The 18,570-nt window shown below is 42.7% G+C and overlaps 1 protein-coding gene across 5 annotated transcripts in view; it reads right to left on the reverse strand.

Moving 5' to 3' along the window:
• Nucleotides 1-18,570, reverse strand: part of adamts18 (ADAM metallopeptidase with thrombospondin type 1 motif, 18) — a 282,233-nt gene that overhangs the window by 45,760 nt on the left and 217,903 nt on the right. For all 5 annotated transcript variants that reach the window (XR_011964232.1, XM_072595845.1, XM_072595849.1 and 2 more), the window contains one exon: nt 17,753-17,879. Coding sequence is in view for 4 of the 5 variants with exons in the window: in XM_072595845.1 (XP_072451946.1) it covers nt 17,753-17,879 (127 nt within the window). In the remaining variant the exon portion in view is untranslated. The remainder of the gene's footprint in view (nt 1-17,752; nt 17,880-18,570) is intronic.

Raw genomic sequence — 18,570 nt, forward strand, 5'->3', positions numbered from 1 at the left:
CTTACATCTATTGCTGACACAGCGAATGTTTCAAAGAACTTAATTATATTCAATTATTAGCTGAGTTTCTGTTCAGATGTTTCAAGCTTCGAATAGTCAACAATTGCAAATCAGAAGGTTGACTGTAACATGGTTTTCCAATTGTTCTGACATCTGTCATACCATCAATCAGAATTGTGGAGACAATCTCCAGGCTCCCTCAGTCGGAACAAATACCATCAAAGAGCGATGTGTTGTACAGTCTGTTATGGGTGAAATGATAACATAACACTCATACCTTCTTCACCTTTTCTTGTAGCTCTCCTCCCAGCCAATTCTATGCCCCTCACTGCCTCAACCATCACCATTGCCTATGTTCCCTGACCCCATCCAGGGGTTCCTTCAGCTTCTTATGTACGTGCCTTTGTTCTGGCTGTTTTTTTGTTTTGCTGTTTGATTGAGTCTTGTTTCTTCTTTTACCCCTTTGTGTTGCATTGAAATAGCATACATACAGCCAATCACATCTCATAGAGTCATACAGCATGGAAACAGACCCTTCAGTCCAACTCATCCATGCAGATCACTTTGTGAACTGACAGCCATTTCTTCTACAACGTGATGGTTGCGTACTTGTGCAACCCCGCATTATAGAAAAATAGCACTTTAGAAACAGCGCTTAAAATGTTGGCGATGTAATCGTGTTACAGCCATCAGACGTTTTAAAAGTTTGTGCTTTCAAAATGGTGTCCCCAGTTCATCAATCACATTACAGCAAATTCGCATTGATGAAACGTGTGTGATAACAGAAAGATCTGTGGTCGTATTTGCCTGCATTTGTCTCATATCCCTCTAAACCTCTCCTGTTCTTGTCCCTGTCCAAATGTCTTTTTACATGGCTGTAAGTGTATCTTTGTCATTTCTGATACCATTCTCCTTGGCTATTGCATTAAGAAAACTTGTTATCTTCTGCCTCCACTCTATCAGCGAGAGTGCCACTTGCACCCCACCTCCCACCCCCACCGCCCCCCCCCACCCCCATCCCAACCCTTCCAATGCTTAAAAACACTTAAGGTTTATTTCTATCTTCAGTTCTGAAGAAAGTCTATTTCAACCACAAATGTTAAATTGTCTGGACATATACCTTTCTCCTGCAGAAGACAGGAATCTATGTATGAATGTATGAAAGTCAGTGAACTGCAAAAGCATTGGTAATCTTAAATTAGCTACTTGTGTAATTTTGAACCTCTCTTTTTCACAGTCCTCACTGTATTACATATGAGATCTGTTCACTACAATCAACAGGAAGATGTCCATGCATTGACCTTTCTGGTTTAAAGTGGAGTGGGGACAATAATTCCCTTGCGCATTTTCCATGGCAACATATCAATTATTAAGAGTCAACATGCCAATCAATTTGCACACTTTTCTCATTCAGCTCTGATTGCTGCTCCCTTTCATATTTGGCATTCTTGAGTCTTTTCTTTTCAGTCATACTCACATTCTGTCCCACAATCATACACAACCACTATATTAAACTTTACAGAACTCCCATGGGTAAGAAACAGAGCAATGTGCAGTTAACATTAAAATCGTGCATTTCCTCAAATCCCTGTATAATGAGGAAAAAAAATGACTTATTTCGGGAACAAATTGGGATTCTGCACCAGCATCAAGTTATGGTGAGTTTCCAGAACTGTTCCAACAGCAGATGAACTTTTATGCAGATTTCACAATATATAATAATACTTTTGGGTTGAACATTTCTCAAAATGCTTAGGATGGTGGACCAAATCACAGCAAATTGCCGGTTCCAAAAGTTATTTGGCACAGACTCTAAAACCTGTACCTGATCTCATAAAAATGCTACGTTCAAATGAATTTTTTGCATTGGTTTACTTAGGTTTTGGATTCCAGTCAAGTTTTGTTTAACTGGGCTGAATTCTTTGATGATATTCCAATTGGACACATAACATGAGGCTTCAAGAAGGTCGCTGTTCAGCTGTCAAGGAAACATTCAATTTTGAACAGTTTTAAAAGTATATAGAAATCAGCAAACAGATCTATCTAAGCAGAGGAGCATAATGGTAATAAGACTGGATTAGTAAACCAGAGGTCTAGACGAGTGCTTCAGAGACAGGAGTTCAAATCTCACCATGGTAGCTGGGGAATTTTAAATTTGACTAATTAATAAATTGAGAATGAAATGCAAGTCTCATTATTAATGATCATGAAATTACTGGTTTGTCTCAAAAGCTCATCTGGTTCATTAATGCCCTTAAGGGAAGATATTTGATGTTCTTCCCCAGTCTGGTTCCAGTCCCAAATCAAAGTGGTTAACTCTTCATTAACCCTTCTTAAGCTGAATCGTCTAGCAAGCATCTCAGTTGTAGGTGACTTACCATCACCTAGTCAAGGCCAATTATTATTCAGTGTCTTCTCAATTCCCAAGAACAAATCAAGAGAAAAAGTGCTGAGTTACAGCATTCTCCTGACTCAAGGCAGGTGACCTTTAAAAAAGGTTGAAATGATCTTGCTTACAGCAGGGTGTTTTACCTCAGTCAGCAAAGCTCATGTTACTCCTTGTAACATAAAAACCTCTGTGTGGCTATCATGGAATCTAGCAGACATTTGTTATGGCTAGCTATGATATTAAAAAATAATGCTCGCAGGCACATCCCTGTTTGAACAAATACTAAGCTAATAGGTTACAACAACAGGGAGCATGCTTCCAGAAGTGTGTAATGCTTCATGTGATGACCTTATTATTATCACTAGATTATTGATCCAGAAGATCCCTGGAAATGTTTTGAGACAAGGTTCCAATTCCCACCAATGGCTGGTCGTGGAATTTGAAATCAGTAAAAAATCTGGCAGAGAGATTCTAATGATGACCGTGAGACATTGTTTACTGTTGTACAAACCTTTCTGGCTCACTCGAGAAGGAAAACTGCTGCCCTTACCTAGTCTAGCCTACATGTGCCTCGAAACCCACAGCAACATTGTTGACGATCTCAGGGCAATAAATGCAGCTCCAGGCAGCAATGCCCATATCGTGTGAATGGGATAACAAAGCTTCAAAGTGGCTGGAATGAAGATGAAGTCCGAGACCTCTATATCCTCAGACCACAAGCCAAGTTTGGACGCATCACAAGCACATTTGTCATATACTGAGCATGAGACAATATGCGACAAGAGTCACTGTTGAAGATATCCCATACATTGGGAGAAGTACAGGTATGTTTTCAAATCAAATTCCAAGTTTTAGAACTCAACAATACCTTGCATTTATATGGTACCTTGGATGTAGAATAATATCTCAAGGCAGTTGACAGGAGCATTATCAAACAAAATATGGCACAAGGGGACTTTAGATAATGAGTCACCGAGATAGATTTTACAGAAGAGGGACTTTAAAACACAGAAGGCTTCAAGTGTAAGCATCTCAGAGCTGAAGACACATCTGCCATGATGGGGGCAACTAAAACAGAAGATTCTCAAAAATTCAGAATTGGAGAAGTGCAGAGATCTCAGTTATTGAAAATGTCCAGAGTTATAAATGAAATTGATAAATAGAAAGCTGGTTGCATTAAGTATTCAAAAGGCTTTTTAAAATGTAACACATTCACAAATGCGTTTTCAAGATAGGAACCTGCTGTTTATACTGAGTTGTGCCTACACGTGATTCCTGTCCCACGTTGTGGCTGATTTTTAAACTACTCTGTAAACTAATGTGGCAAGTCATTTGGCTAAATTCGTGGCAACTAGGAACTGGCAATAAATTCTGGCCTTGCTCATGGAGTTCAGAGGTGAGAGTGAGCTTTAAAAGAACAAACAGCCACGGAGGTCACAGTTGAATGTTGCAATACTTATATTATCACAAGCTGAGTTGGAGGAGAGTTTCCCTTGGGGGAGAAAATGAAATCTATTGAAAGAAAGGTGACCTGGGATTCAGATGCCCAGAAGCTGGGTGTATTGACCCTCAGAGTAGACTATGCATTTTGCCAGCCTCTGCTACCAGTCTGTCTGACAACAACCTCTCTCCCTTTCTCTAATAACATCCGGACAGTAGCCAAGTAAAGTTTTGACCCATGCTCCTCTCCTTCCGTCTCACAGAGAGAGCAAAAGGAATGTGCATGTGTTCTAATGGCTCACAAGTTTCAGATTTGCTTTATTACCAGCTGATTCGAGTTGGTCTGCAAGGAAAAAATCCAACTGAGGGAACTGAGCAAACTCAACAGCCAAAGCCCTCGTGATAAAACAGCAAGCAATTAAGTCAACTTGCCTGGTTTAACACAGCCGTGCCAACACTCAAGGAGCTTGGCACCATCCAGGGCAAAATAGTACATTTGATTAGCAGCCTGACCAACCCATTAGTGATTTACTCCCCCTAGCACTGGGGCACTGCACTGCTGTGCAGGCTCTCTACAGTATCATCTCATCACAGCATTTCAACAGCATCTTTCAAACTCATGACTGCTACCACTTAGAATACCAGGGCAGTAAATCCCTGGGAATACCTCTGTATCCAATTTGGATTCAGACAGAGAATTCCAGTCTGAAATGAACACTTTTTATTTTCACATCCCTTTGGAGCAGGTAGGGACACTGCACCACAATAGCCCTGTGACACAGGATATGAGTGTAGCATGTATTTAAGTAAGTGATTGGGATTAATTGACTAATTAACTGACTTTTGTGTAGAAGGAGCTGTAAGACTGAGTAGTTAATAAACTCTATCCACATAGAGAGATATCTTGGGTTCTGTCTCATCTTGGATACAAACTGACACTGGAGGCTCCTTCATGATATACTCAGAGAGCTTTGCAGGGATTCCCCAACCACACTGATGACCCCTGGCAGAACTGATTGCTCATTTCTCATTAATCCCTCTGACCAATTAAAGACATTCCTTGAGACATGGAGACAGCCCGTTAATTGTCAGTGGTCTGCACCAAAGAAACCATAGCCCTGTCACAGACATCAAAATCCAACCCCTGTCTCCAAGACAGATGCATTACAATCTGGGTAGCATTCCAGCAAGGTGGCAAAACCTCTCAGGTTGCTAGGGAGGAACGGATATGTCTGGATCCAAACAATGCCCAACAGAAAGCCAGTCATCTTAATTAAAACTGGAATATTACAGGCAGCCTCCCATCTATAATATGCCAGAAACCTACACAGCCGTCGTTATGAAAACTGTGATCAGTTATCATGAGGACATTTTAATAACAGAAATGCAGACGTGATAGAGGGCTGTAATTCCAGACTACAACATACAGTGAAAACAATGTTAAATAGACAAGTGGCACTTGATTCCAGTTGCTGCTGGAATTGATACTGGGTCCACAAAGAGTCATTTTGGGTGATGGTAGTGCATGATTGAAAGCTGCTGAGTTTGCAGTCTCCTTCTTTGAATTAATTCGATTTCAAGGCTGGAGAACCCCGTGAAAAAGAGAACTGATCACAAAACATTTTGAGTAATGGTCAACCACTTAAGTTTAAGAAGAGTGAAAAAGATGTTTTTAAGACAGACCCTTCCATGACCTTGGGATAACCGAAAGCATATTACAGTCAATGAAGTACTTTTGGAGGGGGTGGTGGTCAGTTAACTCATTTTGTTGAATGGCAGGTTTGTGATGCACAGTGCTACCAACAGTATTGGTTCAATTTCCAAACCATCAGAGGTTACGATGAACGATTCTCCTTCTCAAACCCTTCCCTCACCTGAGGTGTATTGATGAAACCACCACCAGTTATATATCTCTCTCTATCTCTGTCTGATGAGAAAGCGGCCCTCTGCTCTAAATAGATTTGTCAACTTCACCTTTTTACTCTTGAGGGCAGTGTTGATTCTTACATTACATGACAGCAAAATTGATACATGTCTGGAATTCTCTAACCCAGAAAGTTGCAGAGGCTAGAATACTGAAAGTATTTAAAGAGGAGCTAAATATCAGGGAGTTGAGGGCTATTAGGAGATGGTATGAAAGAGTAGTTGAGGCCTGCAGCATATCAGCTGTGATCTTATTGAATTGTGAAGCTTCAGGGGCAAATAGCCTAGTCCTTCTCCTATTTGTCATGTTCTTATTTGAAACATTTCTCTTGAAGGGAAATCCCTGCACAGGACCTTCTTTTGTCCCTTGAAGATTACACCTGGAACCTCCCCTGTCAATATAGATCCAATGTGAGGCAGAAAACAAAATACCTCACAATGTGGATGGAGTTTATTAACTCCTCAGTCTTACAGCTCTTTCTACATACCAGTCAACAAATTAATCAATTCTTTTATGGTGTTATTGAGGATAAATGGACACAGAATGGGTAACGAAGGGAGGCAGGGATAACATCCCTGACCTTCTCCAAAATAGTGCCCTCTCCTGTGTATCTGAGAGGGAAGTTGGGGCTTTGATTTAAAGTCTCATCTTAAATACAGCACCTCTGATATCGCCAGACTCCCCCTGTATCCCTCAAAAGATGCTGTGGTCAAGCCTCTGGTGTGAGACTTAAACCAACAACCTTCAGATTCAAGTGAGACAGTGCTATCAACTGAGGTACAGCAGTCTTCTTGTGACATGAGTTATGGTGCCTTCAATTTTGGTGTAAACATCAATATAAAGGCCAAACATCACGACAATTCAAACTGCCGCATATGTTCCGAAATGGTACTGCATGGTCCCACAGACAACTGCGGTCAGACTGCAGAGTTTAGAATTGAGCTGCTGGTGATGGGATCACTAGGTGGTTCAGTAGTTAACCCTGCTGCCTCTCAGTGCCAGGGACTGCGATCGATCCCACCTCAGGTGACTGTCTGTGTGGTGTTTGCACATTTTCCCCCTGTCTGTGTGGGTTTCTTCTGGGTGCTCCAGTTTCCTCCCAAAAATCCAAAGACATGCAGGTTACGTGAACTGGCCACGCTAAATTGCACATAGTCAGGGGTAAATGTAGGGGAATGGGTTACTCTTGGAGGGTCAGTGCAGACTTGTTGGGCCAAATGGCCTTTTCCGCAATGCAGGGAATTTAATCTAAAAAAAATCTAATGACATAGCCATGTCTATTGATTGCTGCTTGTACTGTTTAAAATGCAAGTAGTCCTGTGTTGTAGTTTCATCTGACTGACATCTCAGTTTTAGGTCTTCCTGGTTTTGCTTTGACCACATTAGGCAAAATTCTATTGACAACTCTTCTCAAACATGGGATTTCTATCAAGAGAAGGACAAGGGCAGCAGATGCATGAGAACACCACCACCAGCAAGTTCGTCTTTAAACCACTCACCATCCTGACCTGGAAATATATCGCCGTTCCTTCACTGTCATTGGATCAAAATCCTGGAACTGCCCTCCCTGACAGCCCGGTGGGTGCCCCTACTGCTAAAGGACTGCAGTTGTTCAAGAAGGCAGCTCAACACCACCTTCTCCAGGACAGTTAGGGATGGAAAGTAAATGCTCACTCAACCAGTGTTAAAAAAAAGCAAATAAAACATCTATGTCTTGAAGTTACTTGTGCCTTATCCATCGACATGCCACTTGCAAACTCTCCCTTTCCAGGCTGCATTGTCAAATTGCTATAAGGGATTTTATTTCCACTGGTTTTACAGCAAGTTCCTTTTAAATTCCTGTCTGCACCACTTCTCCCCCCAGATGTTAACCACTGATTTTGAAGAGATTAATGACTGTGCTAAAATAACACAGACTGAAATGTAATATGAAGCTGTTATTTGTTGCACGCAAAACAGAGTCCAGAGGATAGCGAATGCTGCCTCCTACGTGGCTGGATGAAACATATAAATTGAATCGACAGAATGAATCTAGCTTGTCTACCCTGACATTATGGGTGCAATCTTCCCAGCCCAGTGAACATGGAATATGAAAAATTGATCTGAGGCAGTCTTGGCCTATTCGATTACATGTTCCCAGACTCCCTGTGCCAAGCAGATATAACATGTTAAGATTAGCTCCTAATTATATAGAAAATCACATAAGGTATGCAGAGTATCAGAGGTGTGCCCTCAGAGTGGGAGCACAGAAGAACACAGGACATTAGTAACTACAAGTACTTAGACAAATGAACGGGGTTAATTGTTTAATTAGTTGACCGGTGTGACTAAAGAACTGTAACTGTTCTTCTCACAGTGGTGGTGGCCCTACCTCTGGATTGTGGAGGCTTGGGTTCAAGTCCCACCTGCTCCAGGTGTTTTTCGTAATATCTCTGAACAAGTGAATTTAAACAAAATAAGGATCCCTGTAGCACAGCGGTGGTGCTCCTAATTCTGAGCCAGGAGAACTGTGTTCAAGTTGCAACTACATCAGAGGTGTGTAATAACATTTCTGAACAGATTCATTAGGAAATAGACACATTTTTTAAAAATACATAAGGTCTGTAAGACTGAAGAGTCAATAAAATATCCACATATAAGGTGTTTCGGTTTCTGCCTCTCAGACAGGCTTGGTTCCATTTTGATGTTAGTCTTGCTTTTGTACAACTCCTGTGTGGTTGTAATCTTGTATACTTCACTCTGTTTAAATACCCTATGATCTATATGTTCTTGTAAGGTTATGATCTGCTATCTGCATGCAAAACAAAACTTTTCACTGTACGTAGCTCCACAGCATGAAAATAGACCCTTCGGTCTTACTCATGCATGCTAAACAGTTATCCTAAATTAATCTCGTCCCATTTTCCAGCATTTGACCCTTATCACTCTAAATTTTTTCCTCTTCATTTACCCCTCTTGATGCCTTTTAAATGATGTAATCGTACAAGCCTCCACCACTTCATCTGGCAGCTTATTGCATACACGCACTACCCTCTGCATGAAAAGGTTGCCCCTTAGAACCCTTTCATGTCTTTCCCCTCTCACCCTAACCCTATGCCCTCGAGTTTTGGATTCCTGCAACCCAGGGAAAAAGCCTTGGCTATTTACCCTATACATGCCCTTCATGATTGTGTAAACCTCTATAAGGTAATAAATAGCAATAACAGTTTTGTGGTGGCTAATGGTATTTTCGCGAGACCATCAAACCCAGGTAATGTTCTGGGGGACATTGGTACAAATCTTGCCATGTCAGATGATGAAATGACAACAATAAATCAAATCAAATTTTGAAATGGGAGGCTCCTGCCCAAGGTTCAATCAGAGAGCTACCAGATTTTTTAAAAATCTTATTCCTGTAAAAGGGTAGACTTTCACATTGATGTTCCTGGCAGCTTTGATTCTTCAGTTGCCTTGATCACTTTGAAAGCTTGATAGAACATCAGTTTTCAGCCACCCTTTTGCGTCCCATCTACCTCTGCAGTGCCCACCTCTCTCAGAGTGGCAGCTGGCCACCCTACAGTCCTTCCCACAGACCCTCCCTGGACAGCAAGCATGAAGACTGCCTGCTCATTGTTTGCAGGTTATAGTTAAGACACAAGTGGGGCATGTAAACAGTACCAACACACAAATAAGCTTTGGACGGAGAGGTTTCGGTGGTGTCTGCAGCACAGTGACTGAACACTTTTACCCCTCTGTCTGTCTCGGAGCTAATTCATCTCCAGGGCAAAGCATAAATAGAGAAAAACCCTCAACCCTACAAACAAAAAAAAAATTAGACAGTGGAATCTTGTCCAACTCCCAAGGACTAAGTGATATCTTAATACAAGCCAAACATTTCAGTTTGGTTATTCCTGCCCTGAGCTCATTTGCAGATGTGCTGGCTCCTGCCTGTGAGACGTGTATATCAAGCTTAGTGTGTTCAGTGTTCACAGAGGGATTTTCTGTGCAATCTGCACAGTCGAGTGCAAATAATTCTGTGGCATTAAATAATGAAAATAGAGGGTCTCTCTAGTGTCTTCATTAGTCCTAAGTTGAAACTATATCATTTCTACAGATCTGGTCCTTTATTGAGCTGTTGTGAGAGCTTGTTGCGTGTGAATTGGCTACTGCATTTCTTACATTACTATGCTGACTAGACTTCAGAATTGCATATTTGCCCTTTAAAGGGCTCTGGGGTGTGCTGAGGACAGAAAGGAGCTATGTCGTTATATTTTTGTATATTTTTTAACACCTTGCCGATTGAGTTAGCATTACAAATACACACATCAACTTGCATAGTGGAGTTCAAGATAGGAACAGGAACAGGCCAATCAGCACCTCAAACCTTAACTCCAGCAGTCTGCCTTGGTTCCAGAACCATTAAAATCATTGTCAGAAGTCACACAAAACCAGGTTCTAATCCAACGGGTTTATTTGAAATCACAAGCTTTCGGAGTGCTGCCCCTTCTTCAGGTGATGAAGGATCGAGGCTCTGAAAGCTTGTGATTTCAAATAAACCTGTTGGACTATAACCTGGTGTCGTTGAAGTTCTAATTTTATCCACCCCAGGCCGACACCGGCACCTCCACATTCCGGCTACCATTTTAAAATCATTGCCTAACAAAAATCAATCCATCTGAGTTTTGGAGATTTCAAATGACTCCCCAGTCCTCAATAGCTTTTTGGGAGGGCAATGCGTGTCAGACCTCCATCTGCAAGAAGGGCTTCAGAAGATGATTGCTGAATAGCCAAGTTCTGTTCTTAAGGGTATGTCTGTTATGTAGGATATCCCCAGCAGAGGAAAACACTTGAAAATGAAACGCAAAATGCTGAAAATACTCGGTGGTTCACACATCAGAAAGAAACAGTGAATGTTGTGAGTTGATGATTGCCCTTCTTTGGAAGTGAGCAAATACAGGATTTTAATAGGTTTTGAACAAGTGCAAGGTGTAGGTAAAAGTAAAGGGAAGGTTTGTGATTAGGTGGAGGGCTAGAGAGATTAAATAGCGCAAGGTTTCATTGTCATGGACATAAGAATGGAGGGTGGGCACATCTGACTTGTGAGTGGTGTTATTGCAAAAAGGACAATGGAAGGAAAGAAAAGATAAGATGGAAGAAAAATACTACGGATTCTGGAGATCTGAAACAAACACAGTAATTGCTGGAGAAACGTAGCACCTCTGGCAGCATCTATGGAGAAAGAAACAATTCGCACTTTTGAGTCCAGTACGACTCTTCTTCAATTCCAAAGAGTTATACCAGACTCAAAAACTTAGCTCCAATGACGTTGCCAAAGCTGCTGTGTTTCTCCAGCATTCTGTGAACAGGAAATACAATTGGAGGTAATGACCAATACTGTCAAACGAAAAATGCAGAGTGCTAGCTCAAAAGGTGAGGTGCCATTTTTAGACCTTGCGTTGAGGTTCTTTAGAACACTAAAGCAGGCCAAGGACAGGGAAGTCAGAGTGGGAGCAAGATGCTAGACTGAGATGAGAAATAAAGAAAATGCTTGGAAGAGATTACTCTTCCCTCTCCGATCAACTTCTTAGCTTACCTTCAAGCACCTTGATTTGAGCTCACTCTTCAAACTTCTAAACTCAACACTGTTCACACAAACCGTTCTTTCTAATGTAACCATTTTGCAACTTTGCAATCCATTCATTTATGCAGCCTGGTTATTTTTCAAGTAAACAGTAACAGTTCCAAATCCAATGTATTCTTCCTCAGCTGTGGTGACAGTTCAATTCTCTACTCTGAACAGCCAAATGCTAAATGAGAAGATACTATCAAGAATGGACTGTGGACAAAAGTCAAAAAGGGTCAGGTGTTACAAGGTGACTGCATGTTTGGTAAACCTATAGAGACTGCTGGCTGCTAGGACTCTCAGATTCAGAGAGGTTTGCAGCGCAGAAGGTGGCCATTTGGCCCATCACATCCATGCTGGTCAACAAAGAAGTGGTCTGCACTAACACTGATTTTGTGAATTAGGGGAAGAAAGTTAGAGGAGGGACAGTCCGGTAAATCTGACAGCATGAAGGGAAGAAGTGGACCTGCAAACTTGGGCCTTAGAGTTTAGGGCTGTCACTGAAAAGGCATTAACGACCAACCTTTCCCTGGCAGGATGGAGCAAAATTGCTGAGATAAACATCTTTAGGGAGTGTGTGACCACACCTGAAGGCAGCCAGCATTAACTGATCATGAACAGGGCTTGATTCCACGTGCTGCAATGTGCATCTTGGAAAATACCAGTCTCTCGGTTGAAGGCAAGGACAACATGGAGACTTATTTATTTGAATGGCAGGAAAATAAACCAAATCTCCCTTTTGATCTAATACTCAACAGAACGCTTAATTGAAGTGTGTTAAACCACAGCATAATCTACAGGTACTGAAATTGTGTACAGTGTAGTCTTTGTGTAACTTATACAGGAGCTATAGGTTTCAACTTGTCCATCACTCTGAACTAAAAAATGACATTCATACTGCTTAAAATCAGCAATTTGCTCAGGGGGTGGTGGCCAAGGTGAATGGATTTGTCCAGGCCTGACTAAAACTGAAGCCAAGGAGCTCTTCACATCTTTGTGGAATTCTACAGCAGCATTCCTCCTTCATTAACATATTATCCACTTGTGGGGCTATACGTTAACAAGAAAAACCAACTCACGCCAGACTGACTGTAATTATAGTTCAAAATGATTTACAGGGTCATGGGTGACAAGAGTAAGGAGATTAGATTTCAGGTGCAGGCTGAAGTCATTAGTTCAATGCATGGGATGATGAGGCAAAAGGTTTAGCTATAAACACCAGGAAACGCAGTGACAGGATTAGGCCTTTGGGTCAAAATCCTGGTATTCATTGCCGAACAACACTGTGGGTGTCCCCAGCACCCTACACATCGCAGCAGTTCAAGTAGGTACCTCACCACCACCCTCTTCCAGCACAATTAGATTCTGGAAATAAATGCTGACTCAGAGAGGAAGGTCCACATTCATCAGGTGAATTAAAAAAAAGACAATCAGCTCTTGAAGTCTGTTCCATCATTCAATCCTAGCTTGGCTGATCTTCACCGTTTTTCACTAGAGTGTAGGAGGTTGAGGGGTGACCGTTTAGAGGTTTACAATTGACTCGCCTTTTCTCCAGATATAAAAATCTGCTTATCTCCAACTTGAAACTTCCCAATCCCACCACCTATAGCCAGTTTAGAAGCAAACTCTGAATTTTGATTGCACTTTGTACGAAAAAGAAATACTTCCTCATTTCACTCCTGCACAGCCTAATTTAAGATCATATATTTCCCAGGTTTGGATCTTCCCCACCAGAGGAAATAGTTTCTCTCTATCAAATCTATCTAATCACATTTTCTTCAATTGTATCACTCTTTTATCTTCCACACTCAAGGGAGTCCATGACAGGTTTATACAAACCGTTCTCAGAGATTAACTCTTTTAGCTCCACTATCATATGTTCTTCATTATTAAAAAGATTTTATGACTCTATACTCTGCTGCCATAGCAACAGTGGGAGCCAGGGTTGAACTCATCCTGAGCAATCAGCGTTGCTTTGGTGTCAAGGGTGTTGCATAATGCTGGTGGTGAGAACGGCAGAAACAGACTTCCATTCAATTATCTACGCCAGCCTCACCTAGATAATAGTGCACTCGGTTGATTTCCAGCACTCCGTTGACTTCCAGCACTCTTCCAGCACGTTGGGTCAAAGTGAGTTTATGTCACAATCCTATCAATCATCAGAGAAAAACATAACCCATACTATAAAAAGGAGGCCAGACTCCTCATCAAGGAGTACGGAGGAACCTCGATTATCCAAATATCAATTATCCAAATTTCAGATTATCCGAAGATCTCAAGGTCCCGATGGAAACATTATATCAAAATGATGTTTCCAACAGTGATCATGGGGATGGGTGGTGGCGAATGGTGTATGTGGGGCGGATGGGGTGGGGGGAGGTGGGTTGGGGGTGAGAGGGGGTGGGTGTGGAGGCAGATGGTGGTTGGGGGGTGGGGGAGGCGAGTGGCTCATGCATGGTCTGCTGCTGCCTCGTCTCCTAAATGGGGAGCGGACTTAGCAAATGCTCACTGTGTCAATCCCATGGAACTGATTGGGGGAGGGGGGGGGGGGGGGGGGCGGAGGGGGGGAGGCTTCAGCAATGCTGCAGGTCCCTTTCACACAGTGTGTGTCGGCTCAGAAACAAACCCTGAGACAGAGAGAGGGAGCAAGGTAGGCAGAGCGAGGAGAAAGGAAACTTCAGAAAACTCCAAGCCCCAGAAGAGAGGCATTGAATCAATTAACCAAATAATCAATTATCCGAATGAAATACTGCCTGCCCATCTCATTCGGATAATCGAGGTTTCTCTGTACATTATTGAAATTTGTGACACCAGTAGACCAGATGGTTAAGAAGGTGCTTGGCAGGCTTGTTTTCATTGCTCAGACCTTTGAGTGTACCGAGTTGGGACATCATGTTGAGGCTGCGCTGGACGTTGATGAGGCCCCTTCTGGAGTACTGTGTGCAGTCCTGGTCACCCAAGATGATTAAAATGGAGACGGGTCAGAAAAGATTTACCAGGTTGTTGCCGGGGATGGAGGGTTTGAGTTATAAAAATGGACTGGGATTTTTTTCACTGGAGTGGAGGAAGTTGAGGGGTGACCATATAGAGGTTTATAAAATCATGAGGTGAATAACAAAGGCTTTTTCCATAAGGTGGAGGAGTTCAAAGCTAGGGCACATAATTTTAAGGCGGCAGGAGAAAGATTTAAAAAGGACAAAGGGGGGCATCGTTTTTACGAAGAAAGTGGTCACTGCGTGGAATGAACTGCTGGAAGAAGTGGTGGATGCAGGTATAATCACAATGTTTAAAAGACGTTTCGATAAGTACATGAACAGGAAAGGTTTGAAGGATTATGGGCCAAATGCAGGCAAGTGGGACTAGTTTAGTTTGGGAACATGGTCGGCATGGATGAGTTGGGCCAAAGGGTCTGTACCCTAGAAATGAGGAAAATCGAAGTCGACAATTCCTTCGATGACTGTGTTGCTAAGTGGTATACAACATGGGAAACTCAACGAAGATGCATTTGTATTGCATCTTTCATGACAGAAGGAAAAGTCCAAAGGTACTTGCAGAAACCAATAACCTTTGGAAATGGCTGGGTCTGGTTTGAACGCAGCTCATGTACCTTTGAGAAAGGAACTCTAATTTGACCCAATATCTGTCACTTCTATGTTTTATAGGTTTTTCCTTCTGGGATGCACATTATCAATCAAAATTAAACTCCAGGCCCCAGAAGAAAATATAAAGCAGATGCTCAAAGTTTGCGAGTGGAGGTAGCTTTTGGGGAACATCTTGGAGCAGGTTGGGGAAAGCCCTTCAGCATTGGGAGCCAAAGGAGCTGAAAGTCTCACTGCCAAAGGTGGAGCAATTAACATTAAATTTGATTTGATTTACCATGTACCAAGATACAAGTCACACACCCCCACCCCCCACAAAGGCTGTGATGACACCTGATGCCTTTGTAAACTAAAACTCTTTTGCCTCTATGCTGCCCATATTCTTCTATTCCCTGCTTGTTCATATGTCTGTCAATTGCCCCTTAAATGTTGCTATTGTATCTGCCTTGACTATCTCCTCTGGCAATGTATTCCAGGTAGTAACCACATTCTATTAAAAAAAACTGGCCTCTCGCATCCCCTTTAAACTTACCCCCTTACCTTAAACTTACCTCCCCTAGGAATTGACATTTCTACACTGGGAAAAGGATTTTAACTATCCATTCTATCCAAGCCTCTCTAATCTTGTGAACTTGTATCAGATGGTCCCTCAATCTTCAATGTACAAGTGAAAACAAACCAAGTTTGTCCAATTTCTCCTCATAGCTAATACCCTCCAGATAAGGCAACATCCATTATCAGCAATCTTCAAAGCCGTCATATCCTTCTTATAGGGTGAAGACCAGATCGGTATGCAATATTCTAAATGTAGAAGTTTACAAAATAATGAGGCAGGAGAAAGTGAGGACTACAGATGCTGGAGATCAGAGCTGAAAAATATGTTGCTGGAAAAGCGCAGCAGGTCAGGCAGCATCAAAGGAGCAGGAGAATCTTTGATGCTGTCTGACCTGCTGTGTTTTTCCAGCAACACATTTTTCAAAATAATGAGGCAGCAGTGCTAACCACTGAGCCACCATGCCGACTGATGCAGGCAAGCTTTCTTGACCACCTTATCTACTTGTTTCCTCAAGAGGCATTGGAATCACAGACCAAGAAGAGTCAATGCCTTAATTCTTTCTTATGAATGCTGAAGTCCCATGGATGGTGACAGGACTCTGGACACATAGTCCCAGCGATGGTCAATTAGGAGAACCACCACAGTGGTCCCATTCCATTATGAATGTGATCTTCCCTCAGAGCTCCTCTGATAGAAGTGCCCACGCCAGAGTGCACAATGGGTGCACTTTGTGGTGGTGATGGCCATTGGCTGGCTGGGTGGTTCTAGCCACGTGCCATTGGGTGCCTGGAAAGGGGAGGTAGAGGGGAGACCATTGCCCAATGCCACTGGGGTTTAATTGAATGGGTTTGCTCTAAATCACTGAATTGAGTTGAATTGAATTGAACGTAGTCAGATTAAATTTGCTTGATAGAATCCCAGCTCCAGTGAGCAGCAATCAGCCACTGTTCAGCTAGGGCCTTACCTTTGAATATCAGGTTTGTGGATTTGAGAGCTCCCTCAGGAATTGAGGACTGTAGTTGCCATTTCTCATGTTAAAAATATTTAACTCAAGGCTAACCTCTTGGATGAAATCCAGAAGATGATCACAATTTTGAATGAGCGCTGACCTGTATTTACCCCTCAACCCACAGCACAAGACAGGAACTGCCTGTGAATGATGTCTGTGGGAGCTTGCTGTGTAAAAATGGACTGCCATGTACCCTACAACAACTGGACAGTGTTTCTAAGTATCCAGTGGGCGTAAAAGATGCTTTACAAATGCAGCCCTCTTCTCTCCCCCACTCCCATTGAATTAACTTTGCTGTTTTCACATCCTCCAGTCAGGTGAGTTGCATTCCCTTCCAGTTGACCCTGGCAGTCTGTGGCAAAATCCAAATGTTTGTTTTATCCTTTCACGCTAACTGGAGCAGGTTCCGTGTGTAGCTGCTCACCTCCCATAACATCGGCATTCTCAGCCTGCCCCAGGTGTCCTTGATGTCTCAGGTTACATTCCTGAACAGGCTACATCCCTGTCGATTGGATCCATTACCACTCCCTGGGGTCAGCCATTTTGTTTTGAACAATGCTACCTCGTCTTGGTTCCCCTATTCCAGTGCAGACAGTTTATTTCGAACCACATTGATGTTTCTGTATCCTATTGCAGATCACCAGCACAGTGCATTAGCACATCAATAACATGGCTCTCTTCCATTCAGACAGCCAAATCCAGTTAATTAAACTTTTCTTTTCAAAAAGAAAGAGAAACCTCATACATTTGACTTCACATGTCGCAACAAGTTCAAAGACCACCAACCTCGACACTGCTTGAATAGAGACCACCTACAATCTTCGATGGTGACTAGACTCCACTCATCAGCTCGATCTATTTTGAACTGAGCCCGTGTGCATCTGCAATGTCCACAGTACCACATCTCAGAGATGGTTTGATGTAAGATCATGACGAAATAGCTTCATCCGCCCGGAGAGCATTTTGTGAGTTCCCCGGCCCATGACCCGTTCCCTGTGTCTCAAGCCTTCACACCCACACTGGGTCAGCAGTGGCTTGGAAGTGGAGCTCTCACCTGAGACAGAAGCTTGTGATCTCAAAGTCCCACTCAACTGCCTTGTACATAGTCGAGGGTGACACTTGGTATCCAATCAGAGGGAGTGCGGCACTGTCTGAGGTACCGTCTTACTATCACCTTAATGTAAAACGTACAGTAACTTGGCACATGCTTACAAATTCAGTTGTAATACTTGCCTTGCAGGGCAGGGCTGAGTATTGCAGGTAATTGATCCCGTGACTGGTCTTGTCTGTGCATGACACAAGGTGGAGTTGACTTGCATCAAGAGATCTTGTAGACAATATGCAGTGGTCACCATTTTTCCTGCAAGGAAGACAGACTCCCATTAATGTTTGTACTATGTCCAGTTGAAGGCTACAGTGCTAGCTTAGAAGTTAATAAAGCCATCCATGTGGGATGATGCTCTCCTGACTAATGGCTAACAGCCCTGGATTTTGCTGTTGTAAAGGTAGGACAGCAAACTGACTCAATATCTTCTTGGATACACAAGAATAAAAAGAATGCAAGGTTCCGTGCCTCAAACTTGTGCAAACATACAGTACTGAGGTGGCCATTCGGCCCACCAAGTCTGTGCCATCTCTCTGTAATTAATCCCATTCCCCTGCATTTTCTCTGAGCACTACAAGTTATGTTTGTTATTAACGCCCACATAAATATTTCCAAGCACTTTGAGGAAGTGATAAAGGCTTTTCACCAGGCTCTCAGCAGTAGATTCCAGATCAAAACTCCATAAGGCTGCAAGAGAAAGGAGGACAAGCAGGCCATTCAGCCCATTAAATCTGCTCCACGATTCAATGAGATCATGGCCGATCTGATCATCCTCAACTCCACGTATCCCCTTTACCCACTAATCCTCGATTCTCGTGGGATGGCACAGTGGGTCAGTGGTTAGCACTGCTGCCTCACAGCACCAGAGTCCCAGGTTTGGTTCCAGCCTCGGGCGACTGTGTAGAAATAGCACGTTCTCCCAGTGTCTGCGTGGGTTTCCTCCAGG

Source organism: Chiloscyllium punctatum, chromosome 26, assembly GCF_047496795.1.
Source record: "Chiloscyllium punctatum isolate Juve2018m chromosome 26, sChiPun1.3, whole genome shotgun sequence".
NCBI lineage: Eukaryota > Metazoa > Chordata > Chondrichthyes > Orectolobiformes > Hemiscylliidae > Chiloscyllium > Chiloscyllium punctatum.